Below are 27,452 nucleotides of genomic sequence, written 5' to 3' on the forward strand. Positions count from 1 at the left end.
CATGCGCGAGTCGTGCCGCGCCCGCCAATCGGCTCCCGCTGTGTGCTGGGAGCCGAGTGTTCCCAGCACACAACGGGGGGGGCGACGGGATGTGACGCAATGCCTGTCTTTTGCCCATGAATGCCGGGCCGGAAGTGGGTGAAAATACCTGTCTTTAGACAGGTATCTGCACCCTCCTGAAAGGTGTCAATTGTGACACCGGAGGGGGGGAGGGTTCCGATCAGCGGGACTTCACTTTAGGGTGGAGAACCGCTTTAACTTGTAAACACCAAATCTCAGAAAGAGTCTTGGTCCTCGATTGGTTAAAGTTCATGTGTAAAGGCAGGTGTCCTAATGCTTTTGGTAATATAGTGTATTTCACTGACTCCCTTGTCTGACTAACCGAGCCTTCCTCCTGCCCAGGGCTCTCGTGTATGTAGCTCTGGATATAAAGCCCTCACACCTATGTGTAGATTAGGAAGGCCATTGTTTATAAGCCACTACACGCACGGAGTCCTATTATAGAGGAACATCCTCTGATTGACGACGGAGGAATTCCTCTCACGATGGGTACAGGGAGGGGGCGTGGCTTGGAAGACAGCGCTGATTGGGCACACCTAGAAAGTTCACAAAACATTAGGAGCTTTCCTGTAAGAGAGACACAAAGGAGGAGAGGACAGGAAAGCAGGAAGCATGACTCTAGCTTCTATCATTTCTTTCCTGAAAAGTAAGGAGTCCATCGTCTTCAATGCTGTAATAGCTCTGCTGACAGTGGGCGGCCAGCAATTGTTCTCCTTCTTCGCCTTTAGCTGCCCGTGCAGCCCCACTGATAACCTGAGGTATGGACTGGCATTCCTGGGGGTGCCCGCTCTGCTCCTGTTCATCGTGGGTATTGTGTTTAATGACAATACATGGAGGTTGTTCATGGGGACCACGTACGACGTGTCCATCCAGGAGATCAGCCGCCAGAGCCTCCTGATAAAGTACAAGCTCCTGTGCTTCGTGCTGGGGAACATCCTGGGCAGGTCTCTGGTGGCTCCAATCACATGGCTGGCGGTGACCCTACTGAACGGTGTCTACTATACGTGTGCGGCCAGCGAGTATGCCAATGTACAGAGATACGACATCCTCAAAGCCATGAGTGTGGAGGACAGGAGGAGGACCCTGGCTCAGTTCCCGTGTCCGCAACTAGTACTCAGCAACTTCACCAGAGTCCGGGAGGAGATAGTGCTGGAGCTCAAGTACCAGTCTCAGGTATTCCCTCATCAAACCTCTCTATCTAGGGAAAGGATGGCTGCTGCCCATGGCATCCAATCCAGTATAGTGATAAGTGCATGCCAATTACTTCCCCTTTCCCCCATCCTACTAAGGCCATTGGAAAGATAAAACTTTTTTTTTTTGTGTATCCAAACAAAAAAATGAACCAAAAACGTAACACGGGTGCGTTTCTGATGCATTTTTGCCATGTTTTTGATGCGTTTTTCCCATTCATTTAAGCACAAGGCACATTCACCCCCCTTCCTGCCCAGGCCAATTTTCAGCTTTCAGCGCTGTCACACTTTAAAAGACAATTGCGCGGTCGTGCTACACTGACATTTTTAGAATTTTCTTCACACAACTATAGCTTTCTTTTTGGTGGTATTTAATCGCTGGTGGGGTGTGTGTGTGTTTTTTTTTTTTTCTGTGTGTGTGTGTGTGTGTGTGTGTGTGTGTGTGTGTATATATGTGTATATGTGTGTGTGTATATATATATATATATATATATACACATTTCTCCTTCACTGATGTGTGGGACTAGTGGCCACTGATTGCTGGCTCTGGTGTTTTATTGTGATCAGGACACTGCCCCCCAGCTACATCACTAACCCAGTCTCAAGATGCCAACCTAATTGTTCTTTTCATTTCTCCCTAGACCTCTTGCTTCGTAGCTCCCTTGCCACCACCTCCAATGCTCGCCTCCCAGGACTTTCCCCCTCGAACCTCTGGTACTCCTTACGCCAATCTGTCTATCTCCTACTCTGCTTGCTTTTAGGTGATCCCTTAAAGCGGGAGTTCACCCATAAACAATGTTTCCCCTTAGATGGATGCTCGTTTTTGTCTAGGGGAATCGGCTAGTTGTTTTAAAATATGAGCAGTACTTACCGTTTACGAGATGCATCTTCTCCGTCGCTTCCGGGTATGGGTCTTCGGGAGCGGGCGTTCCTTCTTGATTGACAGGCTTCCGACGGTCGCATCCATCGCGTCACTAGTAGCCGAAAGAAGCCGAACGTCGGTGCGGCTCTATACTGCGCCTGCGCACCGACGTTTGGCTTCTTTCGGAAAATCGTGACGCGATGGATGCGACCGTCGGAAGCATCTCGGAAGACTGTCAATCAAAATAGGAACGCCCATACCCAGAAGCGGCGGAGAAGATGCATCTCGTAAACGCCTATCAGGCATCCAATCATAGCAGAGGACGCAAAGATAAGACATCGAGGAGCGTGGAGGACACCGCTGCCCTGACCCACCGAGACAGGTAAGTGCCGGGCGGGCGATGCACACTGGCAGCAGAGAGCCCTTCTCGTTAGAGCTTACAATCTAGAGGGAGGGTCGAGTGATAAAAATTGTGATTCACATTTTAGCCAAAAATCGTGCAGGTGGGGGCAGGATAGGCTTCTCCGGAGATAAGGGTTTTAAAGCGGGGGTTCACCCGTACAATATACTTTTTTCCCTTAGATGGATGCTCGTTTTGTCTAGGGGAATCGGCTAGTTGTTTTAAAATATGAGCTGTACTTACCGTTTACGAGATGCATCTTCTCCGCCGCTTCCGGGTATGGGCTGCGGGACTGGGCGTTCCTATTTTGATTGACAGTCTTCCGAGATGCTTCCGACGGTCGCATCCATCGCGTAACGATTTTCCGAAAGAAGCCGAACGTCGGTGCGCAGTATAGAGCCGCACCGACTTTCGGCTACTAGTGACGCGATGGATGCGACCGTCGGAAGCCCGTCAATCAAGAAGGAACGCCCGCTCCCGAAGACCCATACCCGGAAGCGACGGAGAAGATGCATCTCGTAAACGGTAAGTACAGCTCATATTTTAAAACAACTAGCCGATTCCCCTAGACAAAACGAGCATCCATCTAAGGGAAAAAAGTATATTGTACGGGTGAACCCCCGCTTTAAAACCCTTATCTCCGGAGAAGCCTATCCTGCCCCCACCTGCACGATTTTTGGCTAAAATGTGAATCACAATTTTTATCACTCGACCCTCCCTCTAGATTGTAAGCTCTAACGAGAAGGGCTCTCTGCTGCCAGTGTGCATCGCCCGCCCGGCACTTACCTGTCTCGGTGGGTCAGGGCAGCGGTGTCCTCCACGCTCCTCGATGTCTTATCTTTGCGTCCTCTGCTATGATTGGATGCCTGATAGGCGTTCAACAGCACCTGTCGTTTCAGCCAAACAGGTAACAGACCCGAGAACCTGATTGGCAGAGAGGCGGTTCAGTGTTAGGAAAGCGAATATTCATTCGCTTTCCTAACAGAACGCTGAGTGAACTGCGAGCACCCAGCATGGCGCCCACTGTTCACCCCTTATGGACGCCACTGGATTCCTCCCATATTGAATTGCATTGTAACTGTACTGTCTGTCATATTTTAAAGTCCTGCGCAAACTGTTGGCGTTCTATAAATCCTGCATAATGCGGTAAAGGAAGGGGGAAGACAAATGCCACGGCTAAATTTTTACTGCTGTTGCGTTCAGCAGGTAAGATCGCCTGCTAAATGCAAGAAATGCAACTGAGAGGGAACCCTTTGCAACAATGTGTGATGCACACAGTTGCAGCGTGCTAATGATGCAAAGCCTCTTCACAGCCTGTTAAATGCTCTCTGAAGAGTGGTCTAAGCACGGATTGTTCTTCAGAGATTAACGCTTGCATAAACTAGCAAATTCCATAATGCGACAGACCATTAGAGAGGTTAATAAAGAGGATTATGGAGCTTTTTCCGATTAAAAAGTAATACAAATCCTTGTAGTCTTAATTTAAATACTATACCTTTACCCTCTACCATATACTTTTACAGCAGTGGTCATCCACCCTGTCCTCAGGGCCCACTGACAGGCCAGGTTTGCAAGATAACTGAAATACATCACAGGTGATATCATTTGCTGCTCAGTGATTTCAGTATTCTAGTCTGCATCTCCCCAAGGTAATACATAAAATCTGGCCTGTTAGTGGGCCCTGCAGGACAGGGTTGATGACCACTGTTTAAGGGCCCTTTCACACGTACGGACCGTATGTCTGCATTTTCATCTGTCCGTTGCGGATGAAAACGGAACATACATGGGTCCCTATGTGATTACGGGTGTCAGCGGATGACCATCCGCTGACACCTGTAATTGTCCGCCTCCAAAGATCCGCATTTGCGGACGGGAGAAAACCCTATTTCTTCTGTCTATCGGATGAACACGGACATACGGTCCGTGTTCATCCGATCCCCCCCCATAGGGGAGAGTGGAGGAAAGACAGGGCGGTCCCTGCACAGTGTGCGGGGATCGCCCTGTCAGCTGCCAGCTCAGTGGGGATTTTACGGAGGATCCCCGCTGAGCTTTTGCGGACACACGGAGCGGATCATTACTGACCCCCCCCCCCCGTGTGAAAGGTCTATTGGGCTCCATGCACACAGAAGCTGATAAACTGCAGTTTATTGGCAATTTTGGCTTTTTTTTTATTTTTTTTAAAGCCCATAAACTGCACTCTGTTAGCCTGTGTCCATGCACACATGGAAGTTTTTTAGTGTTAATGAGCAGTGGACTTTTTTTTGGACGCCAGAAATTTGCATTCAAAGTGCTGTTTTTCGGTGAAAAAAAACGCAAAACGCAGAAAAAGCCATTGGAGGGGGGGGGGGGGGGCTACACTGAAAAAAGCTAATAAAAGCTATTGCAAAAACGCTAAACGTTGAAAAGCTCCCAGCGTGTTTTTTTTATATATATATTTAGCTTCCAGTGTGCATGGTGCCTTACAGTCGTCAGTTTAGAACAGGGGTCCCCAGCCCGCGGGCCACATCTGGCCCGCTTGTGTGTTTTATCCAGCCCGGTGCCCGCAGCTGGCAGGTCCTGCAACCAAAGCCGCACACCCGCCCATGCTGTCACACCGATTGGCTGCTGGGACCGCCGATGTCCCGGTGATCTGCCGTGCTGGTTCCAGGTATCACGGAAGTTCCAGCGCATGCGCGAACTGATGCGCTGAGATGGTTCCAGCCATCGGGAAAGTTCCTTCAAGCACTGCGCAGGTGCAAACTTGCTGACGGAAATCCCTGAACGGCGGCCGGCATCCAGGGCGACGTGGACTTAGAGGAAAGTGGCCAGTCGGCCTCACGTCCTCGCTGCGCTCGGACGGCTCGCTTCGCTCGCTCGGCCTCCTGGCTCTTTTTTTTAACATCCTACAATCCAAGGGGATGTTAAAGAATGAGCCTGGATGCCGGGCGAGGTTCGGGGATTTCCGTCGGGAAGTTTGCTCCTGCGCAGTCAGTGGAGGAACTTCCCCCATATGAGAACATTGAGGACAAGTCACCGGCAACCAGTGACGTCACAGGCATGGCACCTCCCCTCTTCCCGCCCACTGTTTGAAAGTACGATCCTTCCACGTGTGTAGCAGGGGGCGGGAGTCGGGACTCAGGAGTTGCAGAGAGCTGCAGAAGAAGAAAAGTAGAAGAGCAGAAGCCGGCTACAGCAGCGGCAAGTGTTGCACAACGCTGATGGGGACATTGCTGTGCTGTGCTGCTGGGGACACTGCTGATGGGGACATTGCTGTTCTGATGGGACACCGCTGATGGGGACACGGGTGACCCCCATCAGCGGTGTCCCTATCAGCACAGCAATGTCCCCATCTGCGGCATCCTCAACAGTGGTGTCCCCATCAGCGATGATGGGGACGCTGTTTTTCTGATGGACACGAGTGTCCCCATCAGCACAGCAATGTCCCCATCAGCGATTATGGGGACATTGCTGTTTTGATGGGGACATTGCTGTGGACACTGCTGATGGGGACATGGCTGTTCTGATGGGGACATTGCTGATGGTGACATGGGTGTCCCCATTAGCACAGTGGCTTCCCCATCAGCGATTATGGGGACATTGCTGTTTTGATGGGGACATTGCTGTGGACACTGCTGATGGGGACATGGCTGTTCTGATGGGGACATTGCTGACGGTGACATAGGTGTCCCCATTAGCACAGTGGCTTCCCCATCAGCGATGATGGGGACATTGCTGTGGACACTGCTGATGGGGACACGGCTGTGGTGATGGGGATATTGCTGGGGACACTGCGGTCAGCCCTGTTTTGCTGTTTACACAAAATTGCCAGATCTGTGTTGAAAGTTGCAGACTGATTTTATTTTTCTTCGACTCATATTAAAGGCCCAAGTTTATTTTGAATGTCTTTGCGTTGTTTTGCTAATTTTTTTTTTTTTTTCTTTTTGTTCTCAGTCATATGCTGATTACAAAAACGATCCATGTAAAATATATACATTTAATACATAACTGATTTTTTTTTTTTCGGCCCCCGAATACATGTAAAATCTACAATGTGGCCTCCTGTTGAAAAGTTTGGAGACCCCTGGTTTAGAATCAACTGAACTATGGCCCTAGAATTATTGCTCTCACTCCGACATTTATGACAATACCTCATATGTGTGCAGCGATAAATGTTTTCATACGTGTACTCGCCCTATGCTGTGCTTTTTATATGGGGTGTGGGGATGATGGGATGCTTTATATTGTTTCAGATTGTATTCGACTGCATTTTAGGGGCCTATTCACACTTGTTTAAATTTTAAAGTAGAACTATAGGCAAAACTTTTTTTTTTTTTTTTTCACACTATCTGTGTCCCATTGGGGAGATTTCCCCTCACTTCCTGTCCTATAGCCAAACACGAAGTAGGAGGAAACCCCTGCGAATTAAGGAAATCTCGTGGGGACCCCCAGGTCCCCATTGGAAGACTTCACTTCTATTACATTTCCGGGGACAACCCAAAATTTTGAGATTCTTTTTACTTAAATTTTTAATGATAAACAGGACAATTAGAGGATGAATCTCCCTAATGCAGTGTTTCTCAATTCCAGTCCTCAGGCCCCCCCAACAGGTCAGGTTTTCAGGATTTCCATTATTTTGCACAGGTGATTTCATCAGTTTCACTGCCTTAGTAATCACCACAGCCTTTTCATCTGAGGGAAATCCTGAAAACCTGACCTGTTGGGGGGGGCCTGAGGACTGGAATTGAGAAACACTGCCCTAATGGGGCACAGACCATAATAAAAACTGACAATCATTCATATCTCGCTCCTCTCCATTCAAATCAACAAAAAAAATAAGTTTTGTCTTTAGTTTTACTTTAAAAAAAAAAGGTTGTAAGGCTGGATTCACACCATACATTTTTTAGTGTGTTTTGCAGATTTGCAATACAGAACGTGTTCCATAGGAAACTATGTTAAATGGACTGTAGTGCAAATGTGCAAAAAGCACTAAAACTGCATAGGTGTGCATGCAGCCTAAACCTCCCTATATTATTTGTACCTATAGGTAAGCTTAGAATGTCGCTTAGGAAATATTGTATACTGTGCCGATTTGATGTCGTCGGCGCATGCAGTCTGAAGGAACGGCCACCCGTGCGGTGACAGGTGGCTCCCACACGAATGACGTCATGCGGCTCCAGCCAGTCACATTTTCGGAGTTCGTGGCCCCAGAAGGAAGATGGGTGAAGATGGATGCGGCCCCCATTAGGGACGACGTGGGCTTCGTTTGCAGGTAAGTGTCACATAATGTGCTAGTATGTGATGCATACCAGCACATTATGCCTTTACTTTGCAGGGAAAGAAAATATCTCTATCCTCTTTAATGCAGTAAAACTCTTGCATTTTGCTGCATGAAAATATATTCCAAGCAGACACCTGATTCTTTCCCATGTGTCTGGTTTGCGTTTGTGTGCTGCAGTTTAGAAACTTTACAGGCCCATTTACATCTACGAGTGTGAATGTGACCCTACTTGACCCTACTCCATTGTGTATTGTATCTGTGCTACACAATAATACATACAAATATTTATTAGGGAGAAGCGCCTAACAATCATGGCATGCAAGTTGGAAATGATTATGACAGCCAGCGGTTCTGATGAAGAAATGTCTGGTTCTAGAATGCAGAAGTTGCATAACAAGACATTGCTCAGCCAAACAGACAATCAAATGACATTGCCAAGCTAGCAAAACCACACTTTCTAGTGTCCCTCTTGTAATTGTTTACACCTACATTCCCAGATCTGCCCATTGATTTTTGAATATTGTTTGTTATGGCGAGACGCTATGCTGCAGCAAGAATAGTTAGGACACCTTCTACAGGCTCAACACAAGAGAATAGACATGGAAAGCAATTATTTTCCTGTAACAACCATAGTGTTGAATTGAGGTAGGCTGTGGTGTGCAAAAATGTGGATAGCAGAGCAACTCGCCCACTGCATGGCACTGCAGTGTGACACAACACACTGTGCTCCATAGATATGAATGAAGTGTCATTTGTTGTGACACTTCAAAAGCAAAAATAAAAAGGTAAACATACTGGGTGGTCTAAATACGCTAAGAACCGCCCCTATACAACTGATTAATGCTCACTTCACACTGTCGCAACTTGGGATATGACTTGTGAGACCCCAAGTCGCATGAGAGCTGTCTTAATTGCCACTACTGAAGTCGCTCTCCAACTTTAGAAAAGGTTCCTGTACTGTACTACTTCAAGGTGACTTCTATCAACTTGTGCCCATAGACTTTAAAAGAGAATTATGGGTTTGGGTCCCCCCCCCATCATACTTGCCTAGGTGGATGCAGCATTCGTCCCCTGGGGCCTCTAAACTGAGAACCAAGTGATCTAATACTGCCAATGGCTTGGTTCTCGCAGAGAGCTGCAGACTGACAGTCACAGCTATCAGCTCTGCTTCCTCCACGCTCACTGGAGCGCTGATCTGTGCCGAGACGGGTATCAGCCCAGGCACCTGGCAAATCCAGACTTTATTGTCGCGGTGCCTGGACTGATCTGTGTGATGTCAACAGAGAGCGGACTTCAGACCACACTACTCAAAACGAGTCACAGGAGTGCAAAACGAATTGCACTTCTGGGACCCATAGGAGACGCCCAGCCAAACGTGCTTGGGCTGGATTCGCACCTATGCAGTTTTAGTGCTTTTTTGCGTTTTGCACTACAGTCCATTTAACATTGTTTCCTATGGAAAATGTTCTATAGTGCAAAAAGCACTAAAACTGCATAGGTGTGAATCCAGCCTAAGCCCAGGTTCATAATGGGCTGCGGGAGTGATGCCGTGCGAGTTCAGCTTAAAGCGGGGGTTCACCCAAAAATACATTTTTAACCACTTCCATACAGGGCACTTATACACCTTCCCGCCCAGACCAATTTTTAGCTTTCAGCGCTGTTGCACTTTGAATGACAATTGCGCGGTCATGCTACACTGTACCCAAACTAAATTTTTATCATTTTGTACCCACAAATAGAGCTTTCTTTTGGTGGTATTTGATCACCTCTGGGATATTTATTTTCTGCAAAAAAAAATTCAGAAAATTTAGAAAAAAAGTTTGTTTTTGTTTGTTATAGAACATTGTAAATGAGTATGTTTTCTCCTTCACTGATGTGGCAGCACGGATGGGCACAGATAGGCGGCACGGATGGGCATAGATGGGCACTATCGTATGCGTTGTACTAATGGGTGCCAAACAATGCCTGCCAATCAGTGATGCCCATTGTGGGCACTGATTGGCATCCATTGCGGCACTGATTGGCATCAATTTTTTGTGTCATTGTCATCCCTGGTGGTCTGGGGGGGCTGTGCTGATAATCGATCAGCACAACCCCCCCTGTCACAGGAGCAGCCGATCGTCTCTCCTCTACTCGCGTCTGACAGACGCGAGTGAGGAAAGCCGATTACCCGCTTTTCCTGTTTACATCGTGATCAGCCGTGATTGGACACGGCTGATCACGTGGTAAAGAGTCTCCGTGAGAGACTCTTTACCTTGATCGGTGTTGCGGGGTGTCAGACTGACACCCTGCAACAATGATCGCCGTGATGCGCGACCCCCCGGGGACGTGCAGCGGCTCAAAATCCTGAGGACGTCATATGACGTCCACTCAGGATTCTACAACCACTTTGCTGACGTCAATTTGTCATTGGCGGGCGGCAAGTGGTTAACATTACATTCAGCCGAGTTGTTGTCCTAATGACAATCGGCTTTTTTTTTTCTTACATACCGTATTTTCACCGCCGCTTCCGGGTCTTCTGCGGGACTGGGCGTTCCTATCTGATTGGCTTCCGACCATCGCATACAGCGCGTCACGAGTTGCCGACAGAAGCCGAACGTCGGTATGACTCTATACGGCGCCTGCGCACCGACTTTCGGCTTCTTTCGGCAACGGGTGACGCCTAGTATGCGACGGTCGGAAGCCTGTCAATCAGATAGGAATGCCCAGTCCTGCAGAAGACCTACCCGGAAGCGGCGGTATGTAGGGGGGAAAAAAAAAAAAACTGCCGATTGGCTGAATGCAATGTTAAAAATGTATTTTTTGGGTGAACCTCCACTTTAACTCGCACGGCTTCACTCCCACTTGTCAGTCCAGATTTCAGCCGTGATTAGAGACATCTGTGCAGGTTTCTGTACATTGTGGGAAATCGCAAAAAGTAGTACAGAAACTACTTTTTGAAATCGGTGCAGCGCCCCAGTTGCGGCTTCGCAACGATTAGGACCGTGCCATTGCCGGCAAATGCCACCAATTTGACATGTCCAATCGCTCCAGTGTGAACCAGGGCCTAATGGCAGTAACCTTCAAGTCGGATCCTCATCTAGATTGATGTGATTTGGATCTGAAAAATACAGGAAGATTACCCAGGCATTCCCGAAAGCCCATTCTAAAGTAGCATCAAAGTAGTACTCAAGTTGCCTGGCAAAGTCACAATGTAAGGCACACGACTTTCGGGTCGTGGCAGTGTGCACTGGGCCCTAGTTTGCGGGCTGGTATGAACAAGCACTTAAGCTTCATGGTAAAGAGGGGCAGCCTTAGAGGATCTATTATAGTGACACCAAACCATATACTTAATACCTTTTCTCCAAAATAATCCTTGTACATCCATTACTAAATGTAAACTTAACAAACATTAACATTTTGGGTAAATGTAGCTTTTCATTTTCAGTACATACATTCCTAGTAATAAGAACAAGTCTCTCTACATGACAGATCTGTTGTATTGGGTAGGATTCTCATAAATTTCATAATGCTTAGAAAACCAAGCACAGTGATTTAGGAAGGTTTACAGCTTTTTGAACTTGCATGTTAAACTTTATGAACATATCGGTCCAATATATGGTTAGTTTTAGGCAGTACACATTGTATAGGGGACGCTGGGTTTGGCAGTAAGAAGAGTGACTAATGTGCACTGCATTTATCTCTTCATGTCACTAGTAGCTGTTTTTCAGGTTTGTACATCATGTAAAGTCTTGTTTGTGTTTAACTATATTTAGGATGTTTGCCAAATTATTGAAATGAAAGACCTTTTTATTAGTGATTGTAAAATGACCCAAACATGTCTTACTTACCTGCTGTGTGCAATAGTTTTGCACAAAGCAACCCCCGATCCTCCTCTACTTACTGAGTGCCCCTATAGCAAGCCTCTTGCTGTGGAAGCAGTTGTGTGAACACCCATGCGATCTGCTTTAGCCAATCGCACTGCGTTTTGCGACCTGCTTTTGGGGTGTCGCTGACTTAACATTGACACTCACAGCACTCCGTATGAACGTAGTAAGACTGATATGATGTGGAAAATGCACAGTAATTACTGTGAATCCCGCAACGCATCAGTGTAAACGGAGACTGATAGGAATGGGCTAGAAAAAAACTTCAACTTTGATATATATGATTTTACATTTTGACCATAGATGCACTTGAACAATCCTATAGGCTAATGGAATTTTCTGCCATTTTTATTTCAATGGTAACTTTAGTTTTTATCTTTTCTTGTTCTATGAGAAGGTCAAAATTAACCGTTGTAGTACAAAATAAATCCTCCCATGAACATGGGAGTGTGTGGGTTTTTTTTTTTTGCTTTGTGCACCTGCACAGTATACATGGATGCATATCTCCCTGACATGACATCCAAACTGTACTTGCTGGTACACTGTACTTCGACAGTCCACCAGGAAGCATGAATTATAGGGTGACAAAGCTAATTCTGCTTGGGTAGCTGCTCAGGGAGTGTTACCCTAGTACAGGATGTATAGACACTGGAAAGTATACGGGAAAAAAATAAGGGTGACACCACTGGAACGGGTGAAGGCAAGCAATTTTTTTTTTTTTTTTCGTTTTTCACACTTTAATCATTTGCAAATAACTTTACTAAATAACATTTTTTTTTTTTTTTTTTGCCTAAAATTTGTTAATAATGGGATAGTTGGACACTATCCTACAACAGTCTTAAAACTAGTCCTGTCACAAGTCCGGACAATTCAAACTGAACATCTGATAAAAATGATGCAACAATCCCGACCACGACACCATCTGCCTGGAGTTTGCATGTTCTCCCTGTGCCTTGCATGGGTTTACTCCGGTTTCCTCCAACACTCTAATGCCTTGTTTCCACTGAACGGTTCGGGTCAGTATGTTTGGAACGGTTTAGAATGGACCGGTCTATTCTCGTGAGTGTTTCCACTGCAAATCGAAACGTCGGGACCATACAGGATTTAGAAAAAATGCCTAGCGCGTCCACCAATCAGTGAGATGTATTTGTAGGTCCGCCCTAATGGAGCAGTTCCATTTCTATGGCCCCACATCTGAAGCAGGACCCAGAATGGTCCGGTACGGTTCCCTTTTTATGGCACGCTTTCATAATGGAAACACCCAAAATAGCGAACCTAACCGATCCGCTCAGTGGAAACGAGGCAATAAAAGACATGCTGGTAAGTTAATTGGCTCCTGTCTAAATTGGCCCTAGTATATGTATGAATGTGTTGGGGACATTAGATTGTAAGCTCCTTGAGGGTAGGGAACGGTGTGAGTGTACAATGTATATGTAAATTGATGGTACTATATAAGTACCTAAAATAAATACCTGCTACCTTCAGTGAAAATTGCTTGTTAAAACAATTTTTGGTTCCTGAAGTGTACTCGGCAAAAGTTATTTGTTCCCAACTGTGTCTGTAATGCTATGTACACACGACCGTTTTTCATGACGAAAAATTAAATTTTTTTAAATTGGTCGTGTATGCTCCAGAGCATTTTTCTCGACGTGAAAAATAGGCATAACATTTTTAGAACCTGCTCCTGTGGTGTGTGTTTTTTTTTTTTTTGTCACGTCGTTCTTTTTACGAGGGGGGGGGGGGAACGCACATGCTCAGAATCAAGTATGAGACGGAAGCGCCCTTTCTGGTAAAACTAGCGTTCGTAATGGAGATGGCACATTCATCACCCTGTAACAGACTGAAAAGCATGAAGACTGAAAAGCGCGAATCGTCTCTCGCCAAACTTTATTAACACGAGGTTCAGCAAATGCAGCCCAAAGGGTGGTGCCATTCGAATGGAACTTCCCCTTTATAGTGCTGTACGTCACGCGCTTTGCTTGAGCGTTTTTTTTTTTTTTTTTTTTTTTTTTTTTTTCATGAATGTGTGTATGCAAGGCAGGCTTGAGAGAAATCACTAATGAAACTTTTTTTTTTTTTTTTTTTTTCTTTGCACGACATGAATAACGGTCGTGTGTACGTGACATAAGGGTTGAGATTGGCTCAGCCACTTTTCACCTCTCAAGCCTCCTCATGGGCCGGTGAGGCTACCTAACTGGGTAAAGAAATAATAGATGTCAGGAGCAGGAAGAGAAGTTTGAGTTTTTCCTGCATCTAATGGTTATTTGGTTATGTGGTTTTCACTAAAGCCATCCTCTGCTTATTTATTGTCTCATTACATTCTCTGTTTTGATTACCCTGGTTTGTGACAGGTTTAGTATAAATTTATATTTTAAATGGATCTTTGTTAGACATTTGAGACCTAGAAAAAGAATGTAATGCCTACTAACCAGCTAAACACAATATTGCATGCAGATTATTGGAGGCTTCACCTCTCTTATTCTAAGACACAGGTGGGGGGGGGGGAGCGTGTCACAGCCTGTGACTGGTGGAAATCCACCCACACCCTGTTATTTAGACAAAATAATAAAGATTTGATTTCAAATACAGTAGAATCTCGGATTACAAGCATAATCTGTTCCAGGAGAATGCTCGTAATCCAAAGTACTTGCATATCAAAGCGAGTTTCCCCCATTGAAGTCAATGGAAACGGAAATAATTTGTTCTGCATTGACTTCAATGGCATGCAATACCGCATGTGGCCAGAGGTTGGGGGGGGGGGGGCGCCGGAGATCCTCGGAAACGCACAAAAAGGCCAGAGGACAGCTCGGCTGACCTCGGGAATGGAGTCTTTCCGAGCATTTCCAAATGGCTCCGACGCCCCCCCCCCCACCTCAGGCCAAACGCGGTACTGCACACCGCTGTGGCTTGAATCCTGCTAGTTTTGCAGACAACACTCTCAAACAGAGTTAGGATTTAAAAAAACAAAACAATGTTCCTATTGCGAAACGCTTGTTAACCGTGTGTGTTTACACACAGATTCCACTTATAGCACATAGAATCTCCCCCCCCCCCCCCAAATGTTGCACCCTGGGCGAGAGTACCAGATGCCCTTCCCATGCCACTGAAATCCGGGGACAGACTAGCTCCAGGGACTGTCTCCGAAAACCGGGGCTGTCTGGTCACCCTAATCTATACCATCTAGCTTATATTTTATTATAATTTTCTTGTATAAAAGTCGTGGCGCTCCGTTAACCATTCCCATAAGTGCTAGGGATGTTCCTGGCCACCTCTGCTGGATTGTGGGAAAGTTGGGACCCTAAAGCTGGCATATACCCCCTCCCCTTATTATTCAGCCAGAAGACTGAACAAAAAAATTAGAGATTCGTCCATCCACAAAAATGGGGTGAATGAAGGAATCCACCTCTGCTAGGACATTGTATTCCGATGGCAGGACCTGCTGATGTCCCTGGGCCTTCTGGGATAATTAAGATACTAAATCTTGTTAAAGCGGAGGTTCACCCTAAAAAACATTCTATGCAGCATACTTGCGTCGGCTACAGTATGCTGTTTTTTTTTAATCGCTGTACATACTGTTATATAGTTCATTTTCTTTTCGTTCTCCCGTGGGGAAGAGGCGTAGATGATTGACGTGCGGAAAAGGCACGTCACGCGAAAATAGCCGATCTGGGACGCGGCGCTATACGGGCGCCTGCGCACAGACTAGGAGCTGACTGCGCAGGCGCCGTATATAGCCGAGTCTCAGATCGGCTATTTTCGGAACGTGTGACGCGCCTTTTCCGCACGTCAATCATCTACGCCTCTTCATAGGAACGCCTGCCTATTCCCCGCAGGAGGAAGAAAAGAAAATGAACTATATAACTGTATGTACAGCGATAAAAGATAAATAAAAATACCAGCATACTGTAGCTGACGCAAGTATGCTGCATGTAATGGTACATAGATGTTTTAGGGTGAACCTCCGCTTTAAGATGCCCCCAGGATTGTGAGTGAATTGCCAGCTTGCCCAAGATCCTGAAAGAAAGCCTTGTAATGTCACGCTCACTGGAAGGTGGCGTGTAAATATTTTTACGGAGGGAGGTTGCAGGATAAGTAGACCTTGCATTTTTATGCAAGGTCCACTTTAATCTACCCGCAGACATTTTAGAGTCGGGCAGTCACCATTCTTAACAAAAGATCTTTGTAAGAACATGCATGTTGACTAATATGCATATACTGTATGCTTATGTAGAAGAGAGTGGGAGCATACAGCTTATTCAGCATCATCCTTTCATGGTGTACAACAGTGGTCATCAACCCTGTCCTCAGGGCCCACTAACAGGCCAGGTTTTATGTATTACCATGGGGAGATGCAGACTAGAATACTGCAATCACTGAGCAGCAAATGATATCACCTGTCATGTATCTTGCAAACCTGCCCTGTTAGTGGGCCCTGAGAACAAGGTTGATGACCACTGGTGTACAACATTAGTGATATGCAAGAAGATAATGTAGCAGATGTGTGTTACAGTTTGAATAGGCCTACATGTATACAAATGTTCTCAGATACAGTATAAATAAAAAATGTATGATCAACATTTCTGATGTCTGTAGGTACTTTTTAAGGGATGTTGTCATGGAAAGAAAACTGCTACAGATAACGTGCCTTCTCCTCTACCTGCAGCATCCTCCCATACCCTCCTGTTCAAGCTTGAATACTGGGCTGCTCTGATGGGTACAGCTCCAAGACGTATGGGTAGTGTCAAGCTTGCAGCAAAAAAAAATTTGTTCAGGATGGATGTTCAGAGGCCAAGTGCCTGTAACGGCTTATAAACACAGTAACTCGCATTTCGTTTACAGGCGCTTCTTTTTTTTTTTTCATTTTTTTATTTTCATTTTTTAACTATTTGAAGAAGAAAAAACGTGGCTAAACAGAAGTTTTTAAACGTTCATTACTATCTATCAAGGTAAATTGTTCAGGAGAGCTTGTAAAACGTCCCGTGCACATTAAGCCTTAATGTGGTTTGAAACGCATGTGATTTTCAGGGTAGTTTTCAATCAGTGGCTGTTAACGGCCATTACAAAGACATGACTAATTGATTTTGTGTGGTTAAAAAAAAAAAGTTTGTAGTATGACATTCAGCCCTCAGCTGATATCTATTATTGCATAGAAGGAAACTGTTTCAAATTGAGCATGAAACCAAGTTTCATACTTTTCTGTTGCAAATTGGGAGAGCCATTGTACTGAAATTAGGTAAGGTATTTCTCAAAGCCCTGGTTCACACTAGTGCGTTTTGACATGCGATTTGACATGTCAAAACTGCGGCATTTGCCGGCAATGGCACCATCCTAATCGATGCAACGCCGCACCGATTTCAAAAAGTAGTTTCTGTACTACTTTTTGCGATTTCAGGGCCCTGATTTACATTGGCATCTGTGCAAAAACCTGCACAGATGTCTCTGTAATCGGGACTGACATGCAGGAGTGAAATTGTGTGATTTCAGCTGAACTCGCACAGCTTTACTCCCACAGCCCAGTGTGAACCTGGGAAAAGCCACCTATCAGATTTAAAGCAGGATGAAACCCTCCTGTCCTTTACAGCCATGGAAGCTGTCATCTTGGCCTCTGATCTGCAGTTGCTGTGATTCTGCACATGCATTTAGATATTGGATGGCTTGACAGTTCGATTGGGAGCTAACATAAGCACACTAGTAACTAAGGCTTCATGTACTTAGGACGTTTTTATAACCTCTCCTGAACGACTTAACTTGACAGATGGTAATCCATGTTTAAAACGTCTATTTTGCCGCGTTTGCCTTTTTAGAAGAGTTACAAAAAAAATATTATTCTCTTTTTGTCCATGGACAGACACAGCCTTTACAAGTCTTGACATATGGGTTATGTTCCTGTTCATGGGAGAGGACTAGGCAGAACATGTTGGATATTTAAATACATGTTACTTTAACAGAATTGAACAGCCCCACCCAGGGGGCGGTCCCTCTGGACATAACCCTCCGCCCTGCAGCAAGCAGCCTCAGTGTTTTTTTTTTTTTTTTTTTTTTTTTTTTTCCTGCCTAGAAGAGGACGTGGCTCCCTTTTGGGCCCAGTGCCCTGAAGACATTATTTTTTTTTATTTTTGAGATTCTTCGGCCACTATTTCTCGGTGGATCAGGCAGACGTCATACAGGCTTATGTTCTTAAGGGGGCGGGCGCCCCCCTTTCCGGTCACGGCACGTTCAACCAGGGCAATTGGTGCTTCCTGACATAAACCGTCTTCCTCACAGGTGTGCAAAGCGGCAACTTGGTCGTCCGTTCACTTTTCCAAATTTTACAAGGTTGATATGAGTGCATCTTCAGATGCTTCCTTCGGTAGCAAGGTTTTGCAGACGGCTGTTTAAAGTTGCACCTCCTCCTGCTTTGTTTTTGTTTTTTTTTGTTTTTTCACACTGATTGGGGATGTCCCATATGTGAAGGCTGTGTCCGTCTATGGACGAAAAGAGAATTTTTTTTTGTACTCGCCGTAAAATCCTTTTCTCTGTCGTCCATGGACGGACACAGCACCCACCCCTCTATGCCTATAAATGAAATGTGCCTAAACGTGGGTTACCACGTTTACCCACGTTTGACGTCGCAAACTTCGGCCTATGAACTTCCTTTAAAAAAAAAAAAAAGGCCTATAAACGCAACTGCCTAAAAACGACAGTAAACGGACCTGTGTACATGTACACATAACATAACATTGAAGGAGTTCAGGGGCAGTTGAAAAAAGTATACAACTGCCTCTGAACGTCCGTTCAGCAGCAGCAGTGTACATGGGAGCCTAACCGTTTTATAATTTTACAGCATGTCTTTAATGCAACCGTTTTTGGAACAGTTAAATTGGTGGGTTTAATACCACTTTAAGGCTGCATTCACACCTCCGCGACAAGTAACGCCGCGTACGCGGCGTATTTTGCCGCGATTCGTGTATCTTTTTTTTTTTTTTAACAAATCTTTCCCATTGCTTTCTATGGCCGAACGCCAAAGCCGCCTGAAAAAAAGGGTCCGGGACTTGTTTTCAGGCGGCAGGCATCTGAGATGTGAACCATCTCATAGACAGCAATGGGAATTCTCCCCTCCAGCGGCACGAGCGTCCGGCGTCGGGCGTTTTGTCGCCAAGGTGTGAATGGAGCCTTAATGTACAGGACAGCTGCAGCCATGGCCCGGTATAACCACTCAAACTACCATGACGTACCAGTATGCTATTTAACGTCAAATGGTTAAGCTGTCTGACTGTAACAGTGACAAGTTATTTATGTTGAGACTTTGAAATATCCGGCCCTATGTGACTACAGCAAGGCAGAGCTGACTACATACAAAAAACAAAGGAAGTGGTATGGTACAATGACTCACTTAAAACATACAAAAACACAAAACATTCATAGTCCATTTGTCTGTCAAAGCAGTGCATAACATGCACCATTAATTGAATGGGAGCTCCAAGTGCACCTTAGCCCAGGTAAATACAGTTGCAGGAATGAAGCCATGCGAGTTCAGCTGAACTCGCACAATTTCACTCCCGTATGTCAGTCCCACTTTCAGCGACAATTTCACAGACTTCTGCACAGATGTCGATGGAAATCGCAAAAATTTGTACATTTTAAAATTGGTGCGGCGCTGCAAATGCAGCATCACACTGATGAGGACAGTGATATTGACGCCGATTTGACATGTCAAGCGCACCAATGTGAACCCGGGCTAAAAGTGTAAAATAACGCCAGTATCACCTTAAAGTGTTACTAAACCCACAACAACAAAATCAGCCTGTATATACAGTAAAGCATGCTTGTTATACTTGCTGTGGAACCTAAAGGATTAATCCTTTGCACTGTGGAAAAAGGCTGTCTTCTCTGATCCTCCCCTTTTACTGTCCCCAATCCATCTGCTAATAGAACAGAGCCTTGGGGGCACTGTGAACATGCGCAGTTTGCTGTGTATTGCTAGAGGTGTTGTGGGGTTTTTTTTTTTGCCGCTGCAGAGACCATTTTTATCTGAAAGCGGACCGCCAGCTGAAGGATAACGGGGTTATGGTAGCTAGCTGCTGCCATAAAAACGATATTCCTCCTCAAAGTACTGCTGTAGAAGGTCCGGAAGTGGTTAAAGGATAGCGTTCACTTTTTTTCTTGGAGCCTGGAAAGCACTGCACCCGCAATCAGATTGTTGGTGCCATCCAGGTCTCCTGCAGACTTTCACCCTAAGCTCGACAGGCCTTTTCACACTGAAAGGAAGAGTAGGCGAACTATCACAGTGCCATGGTAGTAAAATGACAAGCAGACAGCCCCAAAGGCAGAACATTGAATGAATGACGCGCTGGGCAGGCAGAGCCCTGCATGGTTGCATTTTCTGTAGATTTTGACAGTGAGCGGGGGAGAAGATTCCCCCCCGCTCAACACCAAAACAGGGGATCAGGGGGTACAGAGCCTTGTACATTTGTTACATATAACACTCTGAATATAGGTCTAACCTGTTACAAAAGGTGTACTTGTCATTTTTAAGAATATGTAAAACCAGTGTGCATTAGTTTGGGCGCAGGTTCACTTTGAAGAAGATCTCTGGTGGAATGGAAAAGCAGAATTTTGTCCTCTAGCTGATTTGCATCTGTACCTGTTCTGAATAATAAAAAAAAAAAAAAAAAAAAAAAAAAAATGGATTTATATAGTGCCAACAGTTTGTACAGTACTTTACATTATGAATGGAGACCGTACAGCGACTATAACATTTAATAAAAGTGTTAGAACCATGCTCCTGAGAGCCTACAATCTAAATGGGAGGGGTGGAACAAAAGGTAATACCTTTTGAGGGATGAGCTGATGGGAGGAGTAAAAGATTTGGTTGTTGGCTGAAGGCAAGATACAGTAAGTGATCGCATTTTCTCTGTTCTCAACTGCATAAGAGCTGGGGGGAGGAGAAGCAGCAGTACACTGAGCTTCCCATTGAATGGTTGTGCAGCAGGAACTATGTCAGGACAAGTCTGTTTATTGGAGGAGAACATAGCTAGAAAACTGACCACACTGTTCTCTCCTACTTGGTGTGGTCAGTTGTTTTAATAGGAAAGCAAAGTGACTGGCAGGAACACCAGGGATTTCACACAAAGGAAGCAATACAGGACACTTTCTCATACACGTACATGGTACAGCAGGCAAATTAAGTTTTATGGTAACAAACTATTTACAGTGAAGCATCACCCAAAAGGGGAAGCTCCGCTTGTTTGCAGGGCTACACTGTGAAGATCGCTACACTTTGAACAACTTGTGAAAAGTCAGCATTAGGGGTCGGCCGATATATCGGCCAATATTTTGCTTTTTTAAAGAAATCGTCATCGGCCGATTATTGTGTGAAAACAGGCTGATTTGTGAGGGATCAGAAGCAGGGGCGTTCTGGGTGGAAATCGGCCGCCCACTGTCTATTCTAAACGGCTATCACGGCCGCTGTTTGTGTATTTATTTTTTCCCCATTGAAGGAAGTCTGCAGCTGTGGCCGCCGATTGTCTGTTACTGGCCGCACTGCATTCTGGGGTCTGTAGTGTGGAGGCAGAGGCGGGGCGCGCAGCACGTCGGGGGACAAATGGAGCTCTCCTTGGCTAGGCGAGGGGACGGAACAGAGCAGAGCTCTCTGCTGGTGGGCACTGACATTAATAACATTATTGGGCTGTACTGGTGGGGCACTGAGGAGCTGTACTGGTGGGGCACTGAGGAGCTGTACTGGTGGGGCACTGAGGAGCTGTACTGGTGGGCACTAGTGAGATGCACAGATGGACACTGATAGGCTCCACTGGTGGGAAATAATGAGGTGGCACTGGTGGGCTGCACCGGTGGGCACTGATGGACACTGACGGGCTGAACTGGTGGGCACTAATAGGCTGAACACCACCTCTCCACCCTAAACAATAACCACCTCTCCACCCTAGATTTGCTGAGATGAAGGAAAAGAAAATCGGCAGCATATCTAAATATCGGCATCGGCCAGAGAAACCCATATCGGTCGACCTCTAGTCGGCATACAATAGGTCTGCACCACCCCCTTGACCATTGTATATTGACAAGAGGAGGGCCAGGAATAAAGATAATTGTTGGAAGATACTTTTCCTTTCCTGACCATTCCTCATGTTGGCATACAGTGGTCAAACGGTATGAGCACACCCATTGGGGTTTATTTACTAAAGGAAAATTTGTTAAAGAAACCAAATTTCATACCGCGCTCTATTCACATATACATACAAAGAAAAGCAAAAAAAAACCTAACTGAAATTCATAAGAAACGCATATGCTGAAGCACTAAAATGATTTAACTTTCTTCGGAAATTATATGGACAATCTAAATGGCTGTGAACCACCACCATGGATCTTCTATCAATGTGAGTGATGACAATCCCTGCGATCTGGGTGAGAACCAGGCAAACCAAGCGCAGATACCAGTGGAAATGTGCCTTCTGAAAGGAGACTGGTCCACAGCCCGATAGGCACACTTCCATTGGTATCTGCGCTTGGAAATGTATTTGGTTTCACACATTATTAGACTTTTGGTCTTGCTACCAGCTGCTCCAAAAATGGTTATCTAACACTTTTTAATTTACGTTGATTATTGTCCAGGGTGCGCGGCTTTTAGGTTTTTCCTTTCACTAAAGGAAAATTGTCTGTTCACTTTGTAATGGGAGGTGAATATTGCATTCCCCAGAGAATGCAGTGCTATGAACAAGGCACGTAGGAGACCAGGCATTTTGCATTGTCTTGGGATGGGACTGCCCTGGAATGGCCGCCTAACACAGTCCTACCACATCTGATCAGGATAGACCCATAATGTTGTTAGAAAAATAAAGATTTGATTTTCAAACTGCAGCACTGTAAATTTTAAAACATCCAATGCCAGATGGCAACCTGGAGGAGTTCTGTGTACAGAACGTCCCCAAAAATGTCATTTCCTGCTTGTGTGAGGAACTCTGCACAAAAGTCAGGTCTTGGGCATCCCCTGCAACAGAATTTTTTATTTTTTTGTGAGATACTCCCTAATAGTTAATCACTTCTAAAGGGATGCAGACATTGCACCTTTTCTCATCAGAACGTAGAGTGTGCATCATATGATTAAAATGAATTGGTCGTTCCCATTCACAATCCGTATCCAAAACATTGTGAGCCCTGGTTCACACTGGGTACGATTTGGAACGATTTGAGATGCGATTTGACATGTCAAATCGCATCTCAAATCTGCGGCAATTGTCGGCAATGGCACTGTCCTAATCAGTGCGACGCCGCGTCTGCGATTTCAAAAAGTAGTTCCTGTACTACTTTTTGCGATTTCGGGCCGCGATTTACATTAAATTGCGGCCAAAATCGCAGCCGCGAAATCTCGGTAAAATCGCGCATTTTACCGCGATTTTGAATTCGCAGCAGTGTGAACCTAGGCTCAAACTGCTATTTTTTTCAGAGCAGAGATGGGTAGGAATCTGCAACAAAGTTTGTGCAAAATCACAATTTACGTTCATCACCCAAAAGGGGAATTACTCATTCTACGTTTTGTGTACATTTGCACTAAAATGTTTGTGCAAAGGCTATATTTAAAAATCATTAATATAAGGATTTTTATTTTTTTCAGAATTTTTTATGCTTTACTCATTCTCTATCGTTTTCTTTCAGGTTAGCGGATGGCTTTTGGTGGCATGTGTAACGCTCTTATTCTTCATAGTCCTGTGTGTAGGCAGGTGTTGTTCGCCGCTCACCTACCTTCATCTGAGGTATTGGACCAGCTACATTAATAACGAACAGGTTTTATTTGAGCAAGCAATGGACCAGCATTCAAGGATTTTTGCTCTGGAAAATATCAAGAAGTTTTTTGGTTTTTCACCTGGGAGTAAAAAGATTTCTGAAATTCGTATCCCATCACGATTGGATTGGAAAGCCATTTCTGGACTTGATCTCCTTAAAGTAGTCAATCAGGACTATTGCCATTACAGTCTTCTTCAGGCATGGGCAGATGAAGATATAGACGATGGAAAAATGATTCCTATTGATTTAGAACAAACCACTATTGAGGTTCCTCCAGTTCAAGTTCCGCCTATATCTATAACTTCATAAACATGTAGTTCCGTCTTCTTCCAGTCCACCCAAAATGCATACTGCTGTGTTTTGTAGATACTAATGATACAAAACCACCCAACAGGGCAAAGCAACAGGTTTACTTAAGGACCGCCTCCTGCATATATACATTGGCAGAATGGCACGGCTGGGCACGTACAGGTACGTGCCCACGACCCGGTCCGAAGCGCCGTGGGACCCACGGACCCGATCGCCGCTGGAGTCCCGCGATCGGTCCCAGGAGCTGAAGAGCGGGGAGAGCTGTGTGTAAACAGTTTCCCTGTTCTTCACTGTGGCACTGTCATTGATCGTGTGTTCCCTGTTATAGGGAAACACGATCAATGACGTCACATGTCCAGCCCCGCCCCCTACAGTTAGAAACACAGATGAGGTCACACTTATCCCCTTCAGCGCCCACTAGTGGTTAACTCCCAAACTACAATTGTCATTTTCACAGTAAACAATGCATTTTTAATGCATTTTTTGCTGTGAAAATGACAATGGTCCTAAAAATGTGTCAAAATTGTCCGATGTGTCTGCCATAATGTCGCAGTCACGAAAAAAATCGCTGATCACCGCAATTGGTAATACATTTTTTTTTAATAAAACTATCCCCTATTTTGTAAACGCTATAAATTTTGCACAAACCAATCGATAAACGCTTATTGCGATTTTTACCAAAAATAGGTAGAAGAATACGTATCGGCCTAAACTGAGAGGAACATTTTTTTTTTTTTTATATATATATATTTTTGGGGGGATATTTAATATTGCTTTTTTTTCAAAATTGTTGGTCTATTTTTGTTTATAGCGCAAAAAATAAAAACCGCAGAGGTGATCAAATGCCACCAAAAGAAAGCTCTATTTGTGGGGAAAAAAGACGCCAATTTTGTTTGGGAGCCACTTCGCACGACTGCGCAATTGTCAGCGACGCAGTGCCGAATCGCAAAAACTGTCTGGGTCTGGGTCCTTTACCTGCCTAAAGGTCCGGGTCTTAAGTGGTTAATCCCTCCTTGCCACTAGCACAGAATTCCAGAATAATTTTTGCTCCCCTGCTGCTGCTCTCTTTAGCCATCAGTAGTGTTTAGGTATGGTGGAGCTTGTGACTCACAATACTGGTGCTTGCTAATTGGCACATGGGGGAGAAAATATCCCCAGCCCTCTGAGATCTGTCTGGAGCAACCTGTTTTACACAGGCCAACCTTTCTTTTCTGATTTTTGCAGGGGAGTGACTATATGCAAGTGTGCAGCCAGAAAAGAGGATTAAAGGCAATCTAGTGTTTTTCCTACATGGTCAAAACAGTTTTGAGATTTGCACATCTTTCATGAACATAAGGGGCCAGCTCTTCTGCAAGAATTCTCATTATACAGTATTAGAGGGAGAGTAAAGTGAGCACATCGCTACCCTAAGGTGGGTAGCAACAGAACCCCAAACTTGGCAATAGAGATACCACTCCAAATTTCAACAAACCAAAATATCTCTTTTGGGTGGACTGACCAATACATACCAAAGCTTGAAAAACAAAGATTGTCAGCTGCTAAATCCTGAAAATATTTGGAAATCTATTAAATCCAGTGCAATGCCTGCAAACAAATTATATTATAAGTGGTTCTAAAGTTAAAACCTTATTTTCCTTAATGCCTTCTCTGCATTAAAGTAAAAAAGTTTTTCCACTTGTTCCACCCCCCCCCCCCCCCCTCCTCTAAATACTTTCCTGACTCCTGGATCAATCCCAGTGCTGTGCCCGGCAGCAGTTCTCTCTCCCTGCATTCACAGGCACAGAAGTGACAACAAGAGCCATTCACTCCTGCTGTCAAAGCCTGTGGGGAGCGGGCTGAGCCATAGGTGCGCCCCCATAGGAAGTGGTTTTCTATGGGGGGCACCAAGAAGATTAGGTGCTGAGAGCGAAGACTGGGGACCCCAGAAGAGGAGGTTTCGGGGCCAGGTATTGCACAAAGCAGGTACAGATGACATGTTTATTTTAATAAAAAACCACAAGCCTTTGCAACCACTTTTAAGAGCTGAAGATATAACCAGTTTTGAATTCTAAAATGAAATGGTATATGTTCATTCTATTAAATCTAGTCTTTTACCCCTATCTCATCATTTTATACAGTGACATGTCAAGTAACTTTGTAAAATGCTATTAGTTCATGAAAACAAACCTGTTATTGTATTGGAATAAAATAATCCCATTTAGTTTTGGGATTCCAAAACTAAATGGTACATTTTCATTCTATTAAAAAAAAAATATATATATATATATATATATATATATATATATATATATATATATATATACACATACTTTACGATTCAAATTTTTGTTTTTTTTAATGCACTACGGGTAGTCTCTTGCCCCTTTCTTATCTCAGTAGTTTATACAGTGACATGCCAAGTAAGTTTGTAAAGCGCTATTAGTTTTTAAAAACCCACCTGTTGTATGGACCATAAACACTTAAACTTTTGAGTAATACTGTTAAAAAAAATCTATTCACCTTGCCAAGTAAAAGTTGTCTATTCATTTAGTGTATTAACCTGTTTTTCTACTTCTATAGTATGTGAATTTAATAAACACTGGAAGTTTTATTTATAAAAGGTTGTGTATGCATTTTTTTTTTCTCCACTCATAAAAGCATGTTTTTTAAGCCATGCAGAACCAGCTTGACATGAAATAATTTTTGTTGATCAGTGTCAAAATGCATTCATAAATGTTTTTTGACAAAACATGAAAACATTCAAAGGCATGAGTACTTTTTATTAGGAACTAGATGAACACAGCCTGTTTTAATATAATGTTATAATTCCCTTAAATAGTGAATGCCCCAGCTGTCAGCACTGTATAAACTACTAAGTTACATACAGTGTAGAGCTATGTGTTCCGACTGTGGTACAGAGACTTCCTGTCCTGTTGGGAATGGGATGGACACTCCATGGGAATGGGATGGACACTCCTTGCGCCACTGCAAGAACATAGTGCTGTATACTGTACATAGCATGGTATTATCTGTTTGCTACATACAGTCAGCTACTGTTGGCTAACAGCTGGCACATATATTAGTAAAGGAAGTCGTTTTTGTCCAAGCAATGTAACGTTAAAGTGGAACTCCATGCAAAAACTTAAATCTTTGCATCTATAGCCACCACCAATCTAACACTAACCTCTCAAGCCCTGTAAAGGGGGCGGGGGGAAGGAGTATCCATACCTTTTTTGAAGCCGCTCGGATCCAACCGGATCCCGTGCTGAGCTGTCTACCGTATGCTTTGCTGTGGAGGTGGGTGCAGAGGATACAGATGACAACGGAAGCCTCATCGTAAGTTAATGGGTGACGTCACTTCCCATTCATTTCACAACCTTTGTCGGCTGTGTCCGTTTAATTTATAGGGCTAGAGAGATTAGTGTTGGATCGGTGGTGTTTATAGATGCAGGGATTTTATTTTTTGCATGGACTTTTCACTTTAAGCTACTGGAAAGAAAATGGGCATGTTGTGTTCCTTTTTATAGACCGGTTCTGACCTTCACAATATCTGTAAAATATATACACATAGAACACATTAAAGTCAGTTGGAATGTGTGCCTTATAGTCCGCCATTATGGAGTATGATGTGTGAATGGATGACAATTTCAGTGCAAACAGTACGCATGATACCAGATGATTGACAGGGTTGATTCACCAAAGGAGCTGAGGCTGTTCACCTAATGAATGTTTACTTTGCAAAGTAAGGCCC

The 27,452-nt window shown here is 44.6% G+C and overlaps 1 protein-coding gene across 1 annotated transcript; it reads left to right on the plus strand.

Annotated features, from left to right (window-relative positions):
* The first annotated feature begins 604 nt into the window (after positions 1-604).
* Positions 605-23,869, plus strand: CALHM4 (calcium homeostasis modulator family member 4). Its single transcript, XM_040350277.1, has 2 exons — positions 605-1,233; positions 23,285-23,869. Exons 1-2 carry the CDS (start codon positions 673-675, stop codon positions 23,720-23,722), a joined length of 999 nt encoding a protein of 332 aa, XP_040206211.1. The 5' UTR covers positions 605-672; the 3' UTR covers positions 23,723-23,869.
* The last annotated feature ends 3,583 nt before the right edge of the window (positions 23,870-27,452 follow it).

The sequence above is a fragment of the Rana temporaria genome, chromosome 4 (genome assembly GCF_905171775.1).
Source record: "Rana temporaria chromosome 4, aRanTem1.1, whole genome shotgun sequence".
Lineage (NCBI taxonomy): Eukaryota > Metazoa > Chordata > Amphibia > Anura > Ranidae > Rana > Rana temporaria.